The 22,364-nt window shown below is 42.3% G+C and overlaps 1 protein-coding gene across 1 annotated transcript in view; it reads left to right on the top strand.

The window, feature by feature from the left end:
- Positions 1-22,364, top strand: part of TNIP3 (TNFAIP3 interacting protein 3) — a 98,953-nt gene that overhangs the window by 10,883 nt on the left and 65,706 nt on the right. The window contains exon 5 of the mRNA XM_088452291.1: positions 1,055-1,171. Within this exon, the coding sequence (XP_088308417.1) occupies positions 1,055-1,171 (117 nt within the window). The remainder of the gene's footprint in view (positions 1-1,054; positions 1,172-22,364) is intronic.

Raw genomic sequence — 22,364 nt, 5'->3', positions numbered from 1 at the left:
TGTACAAAATAACACCCATTTCTGATGGAGCCTATTCAATTATTTTGTTTATGATTTATTAGAAAGTCAGAGAATAGCACAAGTATAATCCAAGGTATGCATTTTTGAAATTGAAAAAAAAATGCATAATTCAATCAATATTTTTTTTGCACACCAAATAATTAATGCATTGTAATCAAAGTTTTTATAAACTATATATTATAAGCAAAATCAATTTACAGCGTTTAAATTTAAACAACTAAAACTTGGAAACAGGTTTCATTACACATTGCTCAACCATGTATTATTAAAAATACATTTCTCTTGGTCAAAACAATTTTAACATAATATTACAATGCAATAACAAGTATGTTACATTTCATAAGTCAGGCTTTCTCACATACTTATCTTCACCACAAGTTGTTTCTTATTGTCTAATTTTTAATGAAAAGTTAAACAAAACCATACAGTTTACCACATATATATAACACATCATATGACTTATTTACATTGCCTATTACTGATCAATCGCAAACTTACTGTACCCAAGTGGCAACAAGAGATTAAAAACATTCTTTTTAAGAGATGCAGTCATAATACCGGCCGTGTGGATTCTGGTACTCAGAATGCCGGCGCCGGAGACCCGATACCTGTCAGAGTCTCGGCGCCGGCATTCTGACCCCCGGCATCCTGAAGGTAAGTAGCGAGGTTAGGGGGAGGACTAGGGGTTAGGGGTTAGAGGAGGATTATGGAGGTTTAGGTTGCAGGAAGAGGGAGGTTAGGTTTAGGCACTAGCGAGGAGGTTAGGTTTAGGAACCAGGAAGGGAGGGTTAGGGTCAGAAGTTAGGGAGAGGGGGAGGTTTAGGATACCTACCGACAGTTGTCGGGATGCCGGCATTGGGATTCTGACTGCTGGGATCCTGAGCGCCGGCATCCCATACCCAAGCCCTTTTTAATAGTACAATTAAAGCATTTTTATTTTCTTTCCAAATTAAAATTATTCTAAAAAGAAAGATATATACTGTGGAACTGAAATGTGTGTCTGGGCTTTAATTATAAAATTCTCTGTATTCAGGTTGCAGAACTGAAAATGAAACTGTCACTAAGTCAACAGAATACTGGAGAAGTACAGAGGTTGCATAAGAAGGATGATGAGTATAGGGATCAAGATGAAGACAGGAACATCCAACAGGTAGTATTATTAACATTTTTAAACTATATTTAGCACCAGGATGTTCTGTAATGCTGCACAATAATGAACTGTGGTGCTATTACTATATGAAGAGAGGGTCCTGTTTGCTAATTTATTATTATTATTATTATTATTATTATTATTATTATTATTATTCTTTTATATTTATAAGGTGCAACAAGGTTTTGCTAGTGCCATACATTAGGATAAAATAACAACTAGAAACCTAAATATAAACTAATACAGACAGCATATAAAGTAACAAAGTTATATAATTAAAGTATGGAATTATATAGAAAAGATAAAGGGTAGAGGGGCTTGCTCATCTGAGCTAATAAGCTATAGGGATATGGGGAAAACAATGGGGAGAAACTGAAGAGGAATGCAGACTCTGCAGTTAGGAGGAGGGGTGGTAAGCTAGAATGACTAAAATGGTTTTAATGGCATGGTTAAAGGCTGGGATAGTCTAATGGAGTGAGGGAGGGCATTCCAGAGGTAAGCAGCAGTTTTTGAGAAATCCTCAATATTAGGGTAGGAAGTGTTGATTAGGGAGGTGAGACACCAATCATTTGCAGAGCAAAGGGGGAGTTAGCACTTAGATGACTAATTATTTCCCCAAAAAACGTTCAGATTGTCGCTTTCTTTTTCATTTAATTAACTTTAGAATAATTTTTTAAAATGGATTTAAATATTTTTTTGAAAAAAAAGCCTAGGTTGTGTCTCACAACGCCCCATCTTCATAGGTCCCCATTGTAATAGTACCTCCCAACCATGAGTGGAAATAGAACCCCCATCGGCACTATGTCTCCAGGGGCATCAACCCTCACTCCCCCCCTAGTTGTAATAAATCCCCAGTGTTATAATCCCCCCAGTCACTAGTGTCCATAGACCCTCGTTGTGGCACCCCCACCACCACCATGTGTCAATGGAAATATAAATTTAATCCACCCGCCTCCTCCAGGGCCACTCATTTTTTATTTTTATTTCATCAGTTGATTTTATCAAATTTTTCAAAAACAGGGGTCAAAATAAAAAGGAAAGGGAAGGTACAGAAAAGAAAAAAAGTGAAAAGAAGGCAATCCACATAAACCAATGCTTATAGAAAACATAATACAAGACAATAGCGTGGTCACGCCCCATTAACAGTAAAAACAAATTGCTACGCTGCGCGCTGTGGAGGGGGTGCTGTGTGATCGCTCTCCCCCACAGGCATAGGAGACTGCTGCAGCTGCGAGCAGTCTTCGACTGCAGCCCAGCACACAGCAGCGTATGCTGGGCTGCTGTGAGGTAAGAGGGGGGGCGGCGCCAGATCCGGGCCCCTGCTAGGCCCCTCCAGCAATCTCGAGTAAATAGTATACCCCCCCTCTCTGTGCCCCTGCTCATTTGAGAGTGATAAGCAGATAAATTGGTGGAACTCCATCCCTCCTTGGCTTCTAGAAGAAACGTCAAATGAGGTTTCTAATTTTTCCAAATATAAGAGAGAATTAAATTGTGTGAGCTTATAAGAAACCTTTTAGGGATCATACAGGAAATAGTACGGAAAAGATACATACATTTTGGTTAAACCATCTTTGCCAGGAGACTTTGAAACCCTACAGCCTACACTTCACTGCGTCAGCTATATGTGCAAGCATTGGGTATAAATTTCCCTCAGTAAAACCTGCTGTCCTATTTGGGACATTAATGCAGAGGAAAAGAAGGGAATCAGATTTCCAATTATACTGATATAGTCAGAGGGCATTGAGAGCCGTGGGGAAATAGAGTCTGGTACACCAGTTGTTCCACCTTGACCTATTCTCCAAATCAGCCAGTTTATCTTTCCCTGTTGAAATTGTAGCTTGTAGTTCTGCTTGGGCTGCTAGGAGATCATTGTGTGAAGATATTATTTCTTGCATTTTGTTTTCCAAATGGTCTGTGCGACCGCCTAGCTCTGTAATATCTTTATGCAACAATTGCACAGAAGATTCAACCCCAGCTAACAGATCAGCATGGAATCCCATAAACACCTGGAACATCAATTGAACAGTGAGAGTAGCACTTGTATCCAGATCTAATCCCTGATCATCAGGGGTGATGGTGTTCGAGTGACTGGCATAACAGCTCCAGAGGGAGGGGATGACATATGACTCAGTATTGATGAAGGGGCCACTGTTCCTGATGGCACATTCCTCTACCTTTCCTGGTTCCTGCTCCTCTCCTGGCTCTTCCAACTGCCTAGCAGTGGGACACATGCCTGTTGGAGACAGGACAGACCTGATAGATAGATAGATAGATAGATAGATAGATAGATAGATAGATAGATAGATAGATAGGATTGATAGAAAGAAAAGCATAATAAAATACACTGTTCCACATTATAATTTGGCAAAATAACATCTTTTTATTTTGGCAGTCACAAGAATTTCTTACTGTGGAATTCCAAAAAATAAAAGAAGAAAATTGGTTGCTGAGAAAACAAAATTATTTTCTAAGCCAAAGAAATCATCACCATGAATGTGAAATAAGCCGCCTTAACAAGGTAAATTTTTCCTATGCATTATGTATATCTATTGCAGCCATTAACATAATAAAAGTACTATGGGGAGGGGAGAGTGATACGTGTACAGGACAACCTTTGGGGCCCGGCATTGATGAATTAAAATGGGTAATATGGGGCGACTGTCCAGGGCTCAAGGGCACCTACAGCTCCAGTCATGGGAAGAGCCAAATTATAGGCAGAGAAAACTGAACACAGGTGTCAGAATCGTAACTAGACTTTTTGGTCAGAGAGAGCATTGGCGCCCCCTCCCATTTTTTAACTAGGGTCTGTTACAATAGTCACCTGAAAACCTCATGGAGAAGGGCCAGGGAAGAGATAGGGGAAAAGGGAAGGAAGAGAAGTACTCTCTTGTGTTGGGGCACAGTATCTGCCTATAAATAGTAAAACTTAACTTTTATTGAGTATATAAATATTAGGGATGAGCGGGTTCGGTTCCCTGAGAACCGAACCCACCCGAACTTCGGGGATCCGGGGCGATCCGAGCCCAAGCTCGGATCTCCCTGTCTGCCCCGGATCCCTCTCCCGAGGCAAAACCTCGAGATCTGCTGTCGGATCTCGAGGTTTTGCCTCGAGCGGCCATTTAAAAAAAAATGCCTTTGCCTTTAATGGGCAAAGTGCTGATTGGCTGACAGAGCCGTCTGTCACGGCTCTCAGCCAATCAGCATTATGGTGCTCATTTGCATGTAGCACGGACTCGTGAGATCCGTGCTACATGCATCTGTGTGATTGACAGTGACACAGAGCACAGATGGGTCAGTGAGACCCGTCTGTGCTGCTGTGTATTTCAATGACACAGATGCACGCACGGACCAGGAGATCCGTGCTACTTGCATCTGTGTCATTGACACAGAGCACTAACGGGTCCGTGAGACCCGTCTGTGCTGCTGTGGTAAATAAAAAAAAAAAACCTGTGTAAAAAGAGAAAAAAATGGCGTCCTCCCCCCCAAAAAAAGAGCAACCAGCCCCGGGCATTAGTGACCCAGTGCTGGGTGTGCTTAAATACAGGGGACAAACGACATAGGGGTCCCCTGTACTTAAACACAACCAGCACCGGGCTAGTCAGAACCAGAGCTGGTTGCCAAAATACGGGGGACAAACGACGTAGGGGTCCCCCGTATTCTGCGCAACCAGCTCTGGGCTCTGATCCGGTCCTGGTTCTGGAAATACAGGGGAAAAAAATGAGTAGGGTTCCCCTGTATGTTCCAGAACCAGCACTGGACTTTTTCTAGCGGGGGGCTGATGCCACAGCCAGGGGAGCCCTTTCACCGGGCCCCCCAGCCGCAGCATCAGCCCTGACCGCTAGTCAGCCCAGGCCGGGGATCCCTGGAGAGCTGGGGACCCCCCCAATAAAGGGGTCACCCTCTCCAGGGCACCCCAGGCCCAGGCTGATAGCCCGGGGCTATCCCCGCCACCCCTGGTGGCGGTGGGTGGCGGGTTGATTGTGTGGTGTGGTGTAAATAAAGAATATCAAACATTGTCTTTACAAGTAGAACTGCAAGTCCCAGCAAGCCTGCCCCGCATGCTGGTACTTGGAGAACCACAAGTACCAGCATGCAGGGCATTAAGGGCCCACTAGTACCTGTAGTTCACCTGTAAAAAAATGTTTAAAAAAAACACAGGACACACACACCGTGACAGTATAAGTTTATTAAACATACATACACACACACACACACACACACATGTACACATACTCACCTATGTAACCCTGTAGCATCGGTCCACTTGTCCGGTAAAGTATCCATAGGGGACCTGTGAAAAAAAACATACTCACCATCTCCTATGCGAGGTTCTGTCCTCTTCGTTCCAAAGTAGGCATCCCCGGACTTGGCAAAAAAAAAAAAACGAAAACGCGATCCACGAACTTAGTACCGTTCTATAGAACGGTACTTCCCGAATGAGAGCTTAGCGGCGGGGTATCACCATGGAAACCCCGCTGCTAAGCGTTCATTGGCTGAGAGAGGCCATCTCCCGTCTCTCTCAGCCAATGAACGGCTCCCTCCATTGTAGTCAATGCTGGGAGCCGCAAGGTTATTAAAGTTTCCCCTGCGGTTCCCACCATTGACTACAATGGAGGGAGCCGTTCATTGGCTGAGAGACGGGAGATGACCTCTCTCAGCCAATGAACGCTTAGCAGCGGGGTTTCCATGGTGATACCCCGCCGCTAAGCTCTCATTCGGGAAGTACCGTTCTATAGAACGGTACTAAGTTCGTGGATCGCGTTTTCGTTTTTTTTTTTTGCCAAGTCCGGGGATGCCTACTTTGGAACGAAGAGGACAGAACCTCGCATAGGAGATGGTGAGTATGTTTTTTTTCACAGGTCCCCTAGGGATACTTTACCGGACAAGTGGACCGATGCTACAGGTTACATAGGTGAGTATGTGTACATGTGTGTGTGTGTATGTATGTTTAATAAACTTATACTGTCACGGTGTGTGTGTCCTGTGTTTTTTTAAACATTTTTTTTACAGGTGAACTACAGGTACTAGTGGGCCCTTAATGCCCTGCATGCTGGTACTTGTGGTTCTCCAAGTACCAGCATGCGGGGCAGGCTAGCTGGGACTTGCAGTTCTACTTGTAAAGACAATGTTTGATATTCTTTATTTACACCACACCACACAATCAACCCGCCACCCACCGCCACCAGGGGTGGCGGGGATAGCCCCGGGCTATCAGCCTGGGCCTGGGGTGCCCTGGAGAGGGTGACCCCTTTATTGGGGGGGTCCCCAGCTCTCCAGGGATCCCCGGCCTGGGCTGACTAGCGGTCAGGGTTGATGCTGCGGCTGGGGGGCCCGGTGAAAGGGCTCCCCTGGCTGTGGCATCAGCCCCCCGCTAGAAAAAGTCCAGTGCTGGTTCTGGAACATACAGGGGAACCCTACTCATTTTTTGTCCCCTATATTTCCAGAACCAGGACCGGATCAGAGCCCAGAGCTGGTTGCGCAGAATACAGGGGACCCCTACGTCGTTTGTCCCCCGTATTTTGGCAACCAGCGCTGGTTCTGACTAGCCCGGTGCTGGTTGTGCTTAAGTACAGGGGACCCCTACGTCGTTTGTCCCCTGTATTTAAGCACACCCAGCACTGGGTTACTAATGCCCGGGGCTGGTTGCTCTTTTTTGGGGGGGTGCACGCCATTTTTTTCTTTTTTTACACAGGTTTTTTTTTTTTTTTTTTACCACAGCAGCACAGACGGGTCTCACGGACCTGTCATTGCTCTGTGCCAATCACACAGATGCATGTAGCACGGATCTCCCGGGTTCGTGCTACATGCAAATGGGCACCATAACGCTGATTGGCTTCCTGTCTGCCACTGCAGTGCCACTCCTAGATGGGCCACGTGTTTGTGCCGCCCCCTTGTGTCGCTTAGCATAGTCATCCAGCTTCCTCGGTACAACCTTTTGGCCTAAAAACAATATTGTGAGGTGTGAGGTGTTCAGAATAGAGTGGAAATGAGTGGAAATTAATGTTATTGGGGTTATTAATAGCGTAGGAACAAAAAAAGGCCCATTTATGTGATTTTAGCGGGTTTTTTTTATTTTTTAAGAAAAAATCCAGATCCAAAACACAAAACCCAGAACCCAAAACACGGAAGGGTGGTTTTGGCAAAACCAATCCAGATCCAAAACACGAAGAAAGATCCAGATCCAAAACCAAAACACAAAACACGAAAAGTGTCCGGTGCACACCCCTAATAAATATAAGAAAGGACAAACAAGACTTAGACAACGAATAACAAATCTAACTAAATGTATATGACAAAAGTTATATTTCATGTATAGCATAACACATAGTTGCCAAAAAATGACAGTAATAGGCTAAGCTAAATAACCGATGATATATGCTATCAGAGCAAAAAAAAAATGTAATCGATATACAATCGATAGTGTCAATGACCTTGAGATTTTAGCTATAATAGCAAAGGAGTATATAATTAATACAATAGGTGAACATATGTAAAATAATATAAGATAAATATACAGATAAATTCTGAAATGAAACCTGGAACATGAATCCGTCATTGCAATTATGATGCCCAAAATGAAAGGTGCAGGGTAAATAATAGTTGACAAAGCACTGTATACATACTGTATCCCTGAGGATTCACTCGGTACAGGTGTACAAATGTAGGTCACCATACGTTAGTTTTGACATATGTCAACTTCGAAAATTGCAGCAGGTATCAAGGTAATAGAATATGAACAAAATAAAACAATCTGGTATCTCTCACTAGAAATTGAAGGCACAGGGCCAAATCTCACATATATAGAGATATCACATAAACATTATGGACTGGTTACACCTATAGGTAATGCCCCTGTCTTATTCGTATTGTAGAGGGTAATAGTCCATAGCTATATGGATAGTGCAGTGACAGTAGTGACAGATTAATATATAAATTGAAATAACACAGTCAAGATACCACTCACTTAAGGTAAGGGGATAGGTGGCTCCTGTATCCCATATACACCAGTATTGAATGGGATATGAGTGGACCCACCGCATATACCATGAGGGTATGAAGATAGAAAGATAACAGAAATAAATGTCACCTGTATAAGTCCACCTAGAGCCAGGTATATAAATGTGCTACACTGGTGGACCACTGGAAAGGTGAGAGAGTATACAGAAATAAACAGTTAATGAGAATAGAAAAATAAACCAAACACCCCTGTCAGATGCAAATGTCAATAGGCTAATGGAGATAGCCAGTGGTACAAGATAGCGCCATGATAGTAAGTAAGAACGGAACAGCGCCGGTCTCTGCTTATGAACACACCCCATTTTTTATTATTTATTATCGTCATTTTTCACATCTCACTATATATCAATTCTTTCATCTTTTGAACACCTCCACTGTCTACCTTATTCACATGATTCTGTTGTATCTTATCCTCCGAATTATCACTATATGCACTGTCCTACCATACATCATATTCTTCACTAACACTTCACCTCACCACATACATATTATTTGCTTTTCTCTTGTTTTCTCATTGCATATGGATATGCAACTTTAATGTAATACTCTTCACCTCTGAATTCTACGATTTATTTCTTGGTCTATTAACCATTCATTTGTTTCTTTATATTAGGTACTATATCTAGATTCTTCTTATCTAGCTATCTATATATAAATATTTGTCTTGTTTTGTTCTTCTGCAAGTTCTAATCACATTTATTAGTTACCATAGAGACGCGGCTATTTGGCCGACAGCTCATTGAAACGAACCTGTTTCCTAGCCCTGCACCTGATTATGTGGATTTATAACGTTACGCAATATTCTGAATTACTATATGATTTATGTTTATCACTAATTTATCTGTATGCTCTTACTTCTTATATGATATATTGTATTTATTTTCTTTAATCCAGCAACCTGGATTTATTATTCAGTCTTTTTCCAAGATCCATTCACATAGATCTATTACCATGGAGACGCGGCTATTAGGCCACTAACCTATAGAAACTAACCTGTCTATCAGCGATTTCCAAGATCGATTCACAAAGTTTTAGTTACCATGGAGACGCGGCTATTAGGCTACTAACCAAGTGAAACGAACCTGTTTCTCAGCTAAGTATCTGATTGGCCTTGTATGTATAAAAGAGGCCAGCCCCTCGTGACATCACGGAGCTCACTGACGAAGCCGTAGGTGAAACCCGCGTCTGCTGCCTGTTCACTGGGAGCCCCCGGAGTGCACGTTGGGACTCCCGCTACCTGGACTCTCCATCGCTGTACATACACAGGTATCTCCCCTGTCTTTTTCAACGGACATCCGGACTGCACCACCTCATTTACTGTTCCCACTGCACTGTCTGATGATATCAGTGGGGTGAGGTGTGTTCATAAGCAGAGACCGGCGCTGTTCCGTTCTTACTTACTATCATGGCGCTATCTTGTACCACTGGCTATCTCCATTAGCCTATTGACATTTGCATCTGACAGGGGTGTTTGGTTTATTTTTCTATTCTCATTAACTGTTTATTTCTGTATACTCTCTCACCTTTCCAGTGGTCCACCAGTGTAGCACATTTATATACCTGGCTCTAGGTGGACTTATACAGGTGACATTTATTTCTGTTATCTTTCTATCTTCATACCCTCATGGTATATGCGGTGGGTCCACTCATATCCCATTCAATACTGGTGTATATGGGATACAGAAGCCACCTATCCCCTTACCTTAAGTGAGTGGTATCTTGACTGTGTTATTTCAATTTATATATTAATCTGTCACTACTGTCACTGCACTATTCATATAGCTATGGACTATTACCCTCTACAATACGAATAAGACAGGGGCATTACCTATAGGTGTAACCAGTCCATAATGCTTATGTGATATCTCTATATATGTGAGATTTGGCCCTGTGCCTTCAATTTCTAGTGAGAGATACCAGATAGTTTTATATTGTTCATATTCTATTACCTTGGTACCTGCTACAATTTTCGATGTTGACATATGTCAAAACTAACGTATGGTGACCTACATTTGTACACCTGTACCAAGTGAATCCTCAGGGATATGTATACAGTGCTTTGTCAACAATTATTTACCCTGCACCTTTCATTTTGGGCATCATAATTGCAACGACGGATTCATGTTCCAGGTTTCATTTCAGAATTTATCTGTATATTTATCTTATATTATTTTACATATGTTCACCGATTGTATTAATTATATACTCCTTTGCTATTACAGCTAAAATCTCAAGGTCATTGACACCATCGATTGTATATTGATTAAAACATTTTTTTTGCTCTGATAGCATATATCATCGGTTATTTAGCTTAGCCTATTACTGTCATTTTTTGGCAACTATGTGTTATGCTATACATGAAATATGATGGTCATTGCTAACTTTTGTCATATACATTTAGTTAGATTTGTTATTCATTGTCTAAGTCTTGTTTGTCCTTTCTTATATTTATATACTCAATAAAAGTTAAGTTTTACTATTTATAGGCAGATACTGTGCCCCAACACAAGAGAGTACTTCTCTTCCTTCCCTTTATACTACATTTTACTCTCATGGGTGCACCTCATTTTCACCATTATTTCTTTGGGACATATCCCTCGCATTGATTTTCCTGATATTAGTGGAGTCCTATCTGCCTCATTTTTCTATTTATACAGTTATTTGGTACCAGTGCTTAGGGCTTCCCCATACCCCTTTCCCTCTACATACAAGATATAGGGGAAGTCAGGAGATGCTGGGGATAAAATAAGACAAAACTACAAGTGAGAATGATAATAAACAGGAAAACTGACAGGCCCAAACAGTGCCCCCTGCCCTGCGGTGCCCTGTGCCATGGCACAGGTCGCACTACCCTAGTTACGACCCTGCAGGTGATTGTGCTGACATATAGGATATAATTAGTCTTTCCTGTCTCAACTGCATACACAGCACCCTCTTCACTATTCACAACAGCCAAGTATTGCTGGACTTCACTTTACTTTCAAGTGTGATCCAGTCATATTTGTCAAAACCTAGCAATAGCCCTACTAATGTCTGTGTTATAGTATTGAATTCCAGTAGTTCAAAGGAATTGCAGAAATGCTGCGTTTCTTAAAATGTACTTACTGTATAATGAATTCAGAAGACTGCTCCTATATCAGAATACGGTACAATCATGCAGTGTGACTGGTGATCTCCCTACTGCAATGCTATGCTATGGAATGCCTAAATACATATGTTCACTTATCACAACCCTAAATTCAATGTAATAATACTGAGGAAGAGCAGACTTACAGAACTGAGGGGTTGATTCAGATTTGTACGATTGTCGCATAACTACGGTGCAAAACTATGATAATGCTGCAGAAGGCATCTGAAGTAAGAAGATGCCTTCTATCGGCATCGCAGATCCAAGTGCTGCATCCGAAGATGCAGCTTCGGATTACCATCGCGACCATGATCACAGCCATCGGCCAGAATGCCCGCCGGAACTCCTTTGCCGGAGCCAGCAAATCTGCGTAAGGACGCAGACCCTGGCCTCAGCAAGCCTACAAAACGAGGATGACATGCTGCCTTTTAGTAAAATTAACCCCATTGCCAACCCCTCCCTGTCCCCAAATGGCTGCAGCCTCTAAATCATGCTGCGGCTTAGGGGGCCTTGTGTGCGATTACGTACAAGCGCAGGCAACCCACCATCATAATTGTACACAAGTCATCAGGATGCATACATCTAAGAATTAGGTCCTGAATACCAAATTACATTTAGGCTGTTTGTGGTGCATAGGAAATATACAGAGTTTCAAACCGCCTGCGCCCTGTGACTGCAGCCCAGTACACGTTAAAGAGCACCACTCCTCCAAACATACAAGAAAAATAGAAAACGTTCCTCAGGCGCTGTCACAATATTCAGTTTTCCTCTATTTCTTCCTTGAAGTAGTGTTTCTCAGTAAGGAAAAAAAATATAGAAAACAATCAAGCTTCAACAGAAGAAAGGTTCGTAATAAAAATGGAATGATCGTCAGGGAGACTCACCTATATGCCCTATATGCCTGTAACAATTTCTTTGTTTTTCTCCACCACCTTTAATTATCAGTTCCCTCTGGCTAAGATGCAAATTCTCCCCGTAGGGAATAAACTCACCCAGGACCAGGTATTGATGTTCCCCAAAAGGTTTCTTTGTATCGCCCAATGTATCATACAGAGACGTTCTTAAAGATGGTCAGGAATCCTTTATTCAGAGTCCATTTTCATTTAAAACATTTAGTTAGGAATCATAAACATAAAACACTCCACAGCTAGTACCCCCTTAGCTTGCTATCGCAGTTGAACTGCTTGCGTACGCAATATTACGATCCGTAGTGAATCAGGCCCTTAGACCACTGCAGCTAACCAAATCTATGTAGTGTGCATTTGCAGGCTAGTAAGAGGCTGAGTCAGTCCCTGTTGCATCCCCTACTAGCCTGCAGCTACATATTACATAAATCTGCTTAGCTGCAGTTGTCTAAGTGAATAATTACAGCTAGCTTACACATAGTTACAACTACTATGCTTGATACACTGTATCAAAAACACAAAAAATAACTGGTGTATTATATTTAAAAATATGCATACTTTATTGTTGCAATATTCCTCCAGTATAAGAGTAGTCTTGGTAATCTTGCTGCCTGGACATATGGTGCATACACACGTAGCGATCTATCAGCGATACAATAACGGTGGCAGATCGTACTGCACCCTCCCTGGTGTGTTGGATGCTCTATATAGATCATCCAACACACCACCAACTTGCCACCAACTATAGTGACCTGCGATCAGCCGTTCGCGGGTTCCTATAGTAACCTGCTCGATATCGAACAGGTTGGCCAGCATGCAGGGACAATGGGCGATATCAATATCGCCAATACGTGCCCGCGCATCGCTGCTTGAAGGTAAGTTGGTAGGTACCATTTAAAAATATGATTTGATAGATAACAGTAATGATAATGATATCATTATCGTTCAAATCGTCCTTTAAAATCGCTATGTGTGTATGCACCATAACACCTTTAAAGCACTTTATACGGTACGGTACAGTTTGAAATTTTAATACTAACAACTGCTACAGTGATAGGCTGCAAATAATACAAATATACCTGGGATTTGGCTGCTAATTACTAACAAACTGGTTAAATTGAATTGGAGCAATCATTCCCTACTCTAGATGTTTGCATTTCAACTAAATACAACAAAGACAATCTATTTTACTATTAAGTAACTTTTATTGTTTAAATTGTCTTTGCAATTGAAACAAACTAGAACTATTTAGAGTCACATGTGATTGTGGTTTCTATGTGAATATCTTATTGAATATATTAAATATGTTTAATTAAATACTGTTGTATGCAGATTTTGGTAGGATACACCAGCGCAATTATTTTTTGTGTTTTTGCATCTCATGTGAAGCTAGCAATATTGCTACAGGTGTATTCCTTGGTTTCCCTCTATATATCAGGCTCTTGGTAATCCCTTATGGTGCAAACACACTGAGCGATCAGATAGCGATAACGATATCGCTGTCTGATCGCCATGCACCCTCCCTGGTGTGCTGGATGATCGATATCGATCATCCAGCACACCACCTACTCACCAACGACTATAGTAACTTGCTCGATATTGAACAAGTTGACCCGCATGCACGGGCGATGGACGATATCGTTATCGTCCATACGTGGCCGCGCATCGCTGGTCCTCGGTGAGTTTGTAGGGACCTAAAAATTAACAATTTAAAATATAACAATATAGTTATCTTTCAAATCGCTCATTTATATCTCTCAGTGGGCCTGATTCAGACCCGGTTGCTAGGCTGCGAATGCTCGCTGCCAAAAGGGGCCAGGTATGCAAATCCCGCGATCGCACTGTCTGGCTTAAGGATGCCCTCTATGTCTTAGAGGGCGACGGCAGTGAGCGTACGCAGGAGTATAAAGCCGCCCACATTTCTCTCTTAGCACACGTCATCTCCAGGAAGTGTCTGATTAATCGGTAACATCGAGACTCATCGAAGCTGCACGTAGCACTTGAGGTGGTCCCTACCCCATCGCAAATACTGCGATCAGTTCAGGCTAAAAAACAACCAAGTGACGTGTTCAATGATGCAACTTTGCTAATTATGCACACCCATTAAACTCCGTTTTGACGCTCAGACATGCCTGCGTTCGCACATCCACTTCCCCCGTTCACAAGCACCTTCCTCGTCACCGCCCACAAATGCGCTGTCACTTAAAGTAGCATCCTGTCTGTGTACTGTGAGCACAGGATTCCCGGCCACAGTGACTGGTTCGCGCATGCGTACTTTGACACATACGCATGCTAAGATGTGCGATAATTGCCCCTAGCGAGCGTTCGCAGCTTAGCGAACGGGTCTGAATCAGGCCATGTGTGTATGCACCATTAGCGATACACAGCAGCAAACTGCTTTTATTTATGTGTGCTAGGGTGCCTGTTGTACAATAAGTTGTGAGTTCAACTCCCCTGCAAGGCGTGCTGAGCAGTCTGTGTTTTAAATACAGGTAGGTTTAACCCCTGCCGAAGGTTTTCTCACCCGTGCTGAGGTCATTTTTCACATTCCAACATCAATATGAATTATTTTTTATTATGTGGTACTGGCACAAATTATACTGTACCTTGTTTTTTTCAGAAGACTCTGTATTTTCAGTAAATATCATTAATCTTTTTACCCATTCTAACACATTCAAAAATGTTATCCCAAATGGGCAAAAAGGTGTTTTTTTATTGAAATTTCAAGAAATGGAAGCAAAGCAAACATGATTTTTTTTTTCGTCTTTTAAAGGAATACGCCACCTTCCAAAATAGTAAAAAGCTACACATAGGTTGATTTTGGCTTTTAAATAATTGCCACTTTAAAATATTTGGCAGACTCGCTTGGATCGTGTTGATGCCAGCAAGTCGCAGGCTATTACATTTCCCCCTAAGTCAGTGAAGGTTATTATTATAAACGGGAGTAGTCTAAATTAATTGTTAAAACACCCTTCCTAAAAGAAAAGTTTAGTTGCGCTCTATGTTGGCAATCAGAGGCTGAGCTGTTCAGAGGCCTGGCAGAGCAGCTCCACCTCCCAGTGCTCTACTTGACGGGATGGATGGATGGCACAATGTCACACCGTGCATACTGGGAGTGGCTGAGAGCTGCTCAAGGAGCCAGGAGGAGGACAACATGAGCTGAACACCACCGACAAGGTGGGCATGTGTGCTGTAAATTTCCGGGCCAAATTTTAGTCCCAGTAGCTTACCAAGATGGCTCCACTGTAGTTAAAAGCATTATAACAGTTTACCAGAAATTGCCTCATATGTGTCATGTAGCAATAATTTCCAAGAAGCTACTAACAATAACAGCTATGCCCAATCCACCACTTGTAACTACTAACCATAATTATGAAGAAAGTACCTGGTATGAAGCTATGATGAATCATGTGGATGTATGTCCTGCTTATATGGTGTTGAAAGAATAATCATGTGATATGTATGCGTCATTTGTAATATAAGAGCCTAGAGGGTCATCTTCAAAGGAAACTTTCTACATTAGAATTGTTCCTATATACTGTACATATGTTGTAATCCAATATTTTTCAAATAAAAAATACTTTTCTTTTCACTTGAAACATTGAAGTGAAAATGTATTATTGGATCAAAGATTGGATCAAAGGATATTTCCATAACGGTAATATGCCTTTTTCAACACACATGTTTTCCCAGGAGATACAGTACTTATATCGTAGGTAGATTGTGCATTTTCAAGTAAGAATCTGGTGTGTGAAGAGCTGACTAGAAGAAGCAGTGAGTGATTAGCAGTAACCCCCTCATACAGTATATAGAGTAAAGCACTATCTCTGGCAAAAACTCCTGCTTTTAACATTTTTATGGGAAATAAGTCTTTGCCCTCTGAATTCTAACTTTCATTTCACTATTATTGCATTCTACAAAATGATAGACGGAACCTGATTGGTTGCTATGCCTATGGACAACACAACCACTTGTCTGTTTTAGAAGCGTTAGTAAATCTACACCACAGGCTGCCGCTTGTCCAGCCTTGTCATACACATTGCAAATATAGAAATCTCCAGTAAATAGAATAGACATGGGCTTTCTGCACAGAAATCTTCATTCCTTACTTTGAATAGATGTATATTCTTTATGGGGTATCCCTATTTTATATTCATCATACAGACACATACTTAGAAAGAAAGCGTAAAGTATATAGTGGTTTGTTTGTTTGTTTTTATTTTCCTTTATATGCTGTAAGTACATATACTTTATACAGCTTTTTATCTAACCCCAGTAAATCTACATTGCAATAGGAAAGGGGTATACTCTAACATGTGTATATTGCAGCCGTACCATTGAAGGATGTGTAGACAGAGCCTGCTGTAAATACGTTAATGCTGTCAATTGGGTTTTCTAAAATTGCTAGGAAAGTGACAAAAATAGTAAGTGGTGGCATGTGAGATGTATCAATACCGCAAAGGCTTCCTGAGGAAACATACTGCACTCACATGAGACAATAATTCCTACACAGTCCTAAAATGTCAGACAAACTGAGGTATTGCAGAGCTGTACTGTTTGCCTCTTGTGTTTCATCAGAATTCAATGTGACAAATATATATATATTTTTTTTTTTGCTGTTTTTATCTATCTACATGTTATTTATAGAAACAGATTGAGCTTTACGAATAAAAGAAAATTACATCAGTATAATCTGAAAAAGTAAACACAAAACTTTTCCACTTTACTGTTACTGATACTTTATCATGAGGTTAAGGGTGAGAGTAGTATTAAGCTCCATAATTTATGAAGACCATCACCTTGTGAAACATGCAGACATTGGGCCCGAGTCATATGCCTCAGCTGCGTCTCCAACCTTTATGATAATGCTGCCACCGGTGATCTTCCTGCTGAGACGCCCACTAGCTGTGGTGCTAATCCGTCTCAGTGCTACTTTAGACAACCTTTCGCTGCACCATCAAAGCTTGCACCAGGGTTGCCAACATTTAGCTTGCTCCTTCAGGGAGGGAGCTGTCGGGCTTCCACACAGGGGGTGTGATGCGGCAAAAAGGGGGGCGTGGCCAGGCAAATGTGGAGTCATTGGGGGCAGGGGCATGGGGCATGACAGTGCAATCACATCATCATGGCCCCGCCCCCTCTTCACAATACTGAAATGAATGTCATTGTAGAGCAGGGGTGGGGCCACAATGACGCAGAGTCACCGCTTCCCCCCGCACTGCTGGGGTTTACACAGAGGGGTTGCCAGGGCTGGGAGACTTGCCTGCCCTTCCGGGGGGCCGGTAGCGGCACCCGATTTTTGGGAGGCTCCCGGCTGAATGTGGAGGGTAGGCAAGTATGGCTTGCACTAGCCCTATGGCAGGTTGAATTTCTCCATCCGAACATGGCGTCCTGTTTCTGTGCTACTACAGCAAAAGTACTATTACCTACAGTACCAGGAACAGTGGCAAATGCAGGATTTCTAGAGGGGGGTTTCCACATGCTTGATTTTAGAGCGAGTGTGGCCAGTCCATAAAGAGGGCAGAATTAGTATTTATCCAGCTTTAATATGTTACATACAAAGTATATTCTGTTGCATAATTCCAGCATATACGGGACCAGCGATAACAGTATGCCATTAGATGCAGCAGTAGGTCCATCCTGTCTGAGCAGAATGTTTTTCTTCAGATGTGGACACCATTCCAGAGCATTGGAGCAAGTCCGGGAGTCTGGGGGAGCGGCAGAAAAACCTAGCACTGCACTGGACATATATATGTACATATTGGTCTCCTTTTGTACTGGATAGTGTATTATACAGAATTAATAATTAAACCTATTGATGGTGTATAGCAGTGCACCCCTAACAGTGCATGTTTTCCACATGTCCTAGTTATTGCACAGGTATATTTATTACTAGCTGACACATTTTAAAAGATCTACAGGTGGTGCTAATCATTTAATTTGTGACACGGAGATGAACATGCAGTGTTAGTAACATTCTATTATATTACTAATTCTATTGTGGTCATGGTGTGTGCTGTGGGGAGGGGGGTTTCCAGGCAGATGGAAACCCCCCCTGCATTTGCCTATGTGGAATGCCCATTGAAATCCAGGACTATTGCATCCAAATTCGCCCTGTGTCTCCTGGCGGTAACAACCAGGATGCATGCGCAGTGCGACTTTGACGCGTGCGCAGACATAAAATATTGCTTCTTGTGTGTGACACCGACACAACGTCCACCACTGAATAAGGCCCATAATGCTCTTTTTTGTATTTACTCTGCACACTAGAAAAGTTTCATTATTTGCTTATTTCTGAAATATTAGTAGTCATCATTTTATATAACTAAGTATCATTAAAGCATAAATGAAGGTTTCAAATTGTATAGGTGAAATACCATAAAACAGTACTGCAGAGAGAAGCTCTGCAGCCCAGCATGAAAACTTCTGTAGATGCAGTCTGTCTTTGTAACAACAGACCATTAACAAATCTTCCTTTCCTACTGAAAAAAGTGTATTCTGACAATATTTCTAATATGGAGATAGCAGAGATGCAGTTAGTTACATGAGATGGTACAGAATTGGAGAGGTCAGGAGAAAATAAGAAGGTTTAGGTCTCAAAAGTGTAGAGTTGGTACTGCAGGCTAAATTAGAAAATGTGCTCCAAACGAGAAGATGTGAAGCGCCGGAAAAGCATAGGTACAAAGTAGACAGCCATGTGGGACTCAGGGTCCTATTCATCAGAAAAGGCCATATGGACTCTGATGATGAAGTTTTGAACTCACTGCATGGGATACTTAAGTATCCAACTCGCAGCGGGGGAAACGTGACAGCTGTGAGAGGACAGTTGCTCCGAAAAGCAGTCGTCCCTGTGGTTAGTATTGCAGCTACTTCTGTAGCTGCGTTACTCATCTGCTCACCGTCATCCCGGATGTGCATGCTCTCGGATCCCTCTTTGCATACCCGGGACTCCTTCCCATGGGAAAGAGCGGGGATCCAAGAACAAGCACTGTCCTTAGATGGCGCATGTTCTCGGCAGCAAACTCCGAAAACTTTCAGTTTTCAGAGTTTGCTGAATACCAAGGGGGTCCTATCAGACCCCTGATGATAAATGGCCTGGTAATTTAGATATGTAGAAACTAGCATTTCAGTATGGTTACCGGGTCTTTTATCGATGATGAATAGGCCCCTCAAAGAGATAGCGGGAGCAGAAAGGAGGATGTGCCACAAGTAAAGACATTAAATGAGTTGTTTTTTGGTAGGAAGTGAACAGGATAGATCTGTGTTACAAAGAACAGTGGATTGAAATTGACCAATGGATTGAAAGTTGTGCTGAAGAAGAGGTTGATCAGCAGTTTAGAAAGCAACAGAGAGCTCCAGGAGAAATGAATAGCACTCGTAGATCATTGATCAATTTTGTGAGTGCAGTCTCAGTGGAGTGTTGGAAGCATAAGCAATATGCAGACAATCAATAATAAGTGAGAGGAGAAAAAGTAACACAGGTGGTTGTACACTGAAGTAGGAGGCGAGAACTAGAGCAATAGTTAAAGAGAGAGGCTGGGTCAAAAGAGGGTTTCTTTCAGATAGGTGAGATGATGGCATATTTAAAGAAGGTTGGTAATGTACCAGTGGAGAGAGACAGGTTAAAGAGGTGCTCTATAGGTGAGAACACAGTGGAGGAAAATAAGCAGGAAAGTGTGGTGGGAACAGGGTGAAGGTGCTGGTTGTAGAATGAGATGAATGCAATCTTCAGATAATGGAGGTAAAGAACTGAAGGAGGAATGTAAAGTGTAGGAGAGGGTGGATATGGTAGCAACTTTTTTAAATGGTGTTGATATTGTCTTTGAATTAGGTGCCAAAGTCATGTAATGTAAATTATGTGTGCTTCACTAACAAAAGGATATTGTTGTCAGGACAAAGATATACAGTAGAGGAATTTGCATAGGAGCGAGTTATACTCCAGTGGCATTTAGCAGTGTAGGAGAACCTTTTCAGCTAGTAATCTATGTGTTGTGTTATGGTTGAGTTTTGAATTGTCTGAGACTCTATGGTAGCTGTAGCTTATCTTGGATTGAAGTGAATTTTGCTCTCTAGTATAGAAAAAGGCATGGCTCACTAGGATAACTAGAGATTAAGCAGACAATGGAAAGACATTGTCATGGTAGTGTCCATTACAGTGGGTGGATGATGAGAGAGATTAAAGAAGAAAGTAAATACATTTTCTGGCAGCAGATTTGCAAGAAACTTGGAAATAGGACCTTGTGTGTGATAAATTACAGCAATAAGAAGGTGGAGACAAGAGAAAAGGCACTTAGTGTGCACTTCAAAGGAAGAGAAAGATAGTGAGGGTTTTGGGGTATGATTCAGAAAGTACAGTATGGAGAAAGTAGAATGCCTGCTCCATCATCCTGTCACTTTCTGGATCTAGGCATGTAGTTGAAGGACAATCTCCCCATAGGCTGCAGAGGATGTAGTATTAAAAGAGGTAAGTCAAGTTTCTCTAAAGGAAAGAATATTTAGGAATTTTCAAATTAATAGACTGTGGATGGATGCAAGTTTGTTGCAAACAGATCTTCCATCACAAAGTACACACTAAAAGGGGAGGAACAGTAATTGAGATATGTGGATAACGCTGGATGGATTGGAAGCACACAGTTGATGAAAAGTTTTGGAGTGGAACAAAGAACATGAGCAGAATTGGCTCAGGATTGGGAGAGATGTCACCAGCATCTGTGAGAAGGAGCAGGCGATAAAGAGGACTTGCAAGGATAACTTGTCGTAGTGAGTAGAGTACATTTACAACTAAAAATATATTTAATGTAAAAGAGAAAGTGACCTATGGGACCTATTTATCATTATCTAATTTTTCTCATTCTGTAACTCAACTCTCACAATACTGTTTGGCAGTGGTAAGAAGAGACTTACTGCTTCACTGGACAATCTGTAACCAGGGATGGTGATATCAATAATAGTATTGTGGCTTACAGGTACCACCACAAACCTTCTTAACCACTTCAGTGCAAAGAACAAGTGGATTTGTCTTCTGCATATACATACATCAAAAGTTCTTCTGTCCATCAAATTATGAGATCCAGGGGCGTAACTTGGTGCTTAAGGCCCCATAGCAAAAATTTGTAAGGTCCCCTATGTACAACCTGTTGAATCTGGTTCTCTGGACCTCACCAGACCCAAAGAGAGCTCTGTATATGTGTCAGGAATCAGCAGCTTATCACAGGTCGGGGAGAATACAGTGTATTAGTTCAGTTACATTTTTTAGCACTTTGGTAGCTGTTGGTAAAAGTCTCTAACATCCCACACACTAGATATTCTGCCTGGCAATAAAATATGAAGCTGCAGGCTACATCTAGAAGTTGCTTTGGGGGATGCACAGCCTGGCATTGTAATGTGCAAAAAGTCCTATCCTTGAGATTGCTTCTCAGAAATAGCTAGCTAAGTGGGTGAGAGTCTCTAATCTAAGCATTTCTAAACGTATCTTGTTTCTTGCAAGTCATGTAGCTGACTGTGAAATAGGTTCATGAATAACATTTAGCACAAAATGGTACAAGGAGGCTGCCAATATTGCCAACATTACAAGATGGCGGCCGAACATACAGAGCATAATGTTAACTTTGTCAAAACACATTGTAAAAAAGAATATAAATCATATAAATTTGAGAAGGAAGATGGGCCTCCCTTAGCTCTGGGCGCCGTAGCAGCTGCACCCTTTGCATCCAGGGGCGCTGAGAGGGAGGGGAGTAAGTACAGATTACCGGGGCCCGAGCTTCCTGAGGGGCCCGGCGGGGGCCCGGGTCCGGCGCCGCACCCCTCCCTCAGAGCAGCCCAGCGCACAGCGTGTGCTGAGCTGCAGTGGAGACTGCTCGTGGCTGTTGAGCAGCAGCCACAGCAGTCTCCTATGCCTGTGGGGGGGAGCGATCACACCGATCGTGCCCCCCCTGGCTTAGAGCAGGGCTGAGGGGGCCCCGAGCGCCCTCCTCCCCAGCGCGCAGTGCCGCTTCGCAGTGCTGCAAACCTTTTATTTTTTTGGGAAGGGGGTGTGGCCACACCTCCAGCGATTAGTCCATGCCCCCATCACCCGGGCACGCAGCAGCGGAATACAGGAGATTGCTGTCACATGCAGCGAGAGGCTAGTTTCTATGCAGAATACAGG

This window comes from Taudactylus pleione, unplaced genomic scaffold, assembly GCF_031769625.1.
Source record: "Taudactylus pleione unplaced genomic scaffold, aTauple2 ptg000036l, whole genome shotgun sequence".
Classification (NCBI taxonomy): domain Eukaryota; kingdom Metazoa; phylum Chordata; class Amphibia; order Anura; family Myobatrachidae; genus Taudactylus; species Taudactylus pleione.
This window is presented reverse-complemented; position numbering and strand designations above follow the sequence as displayed.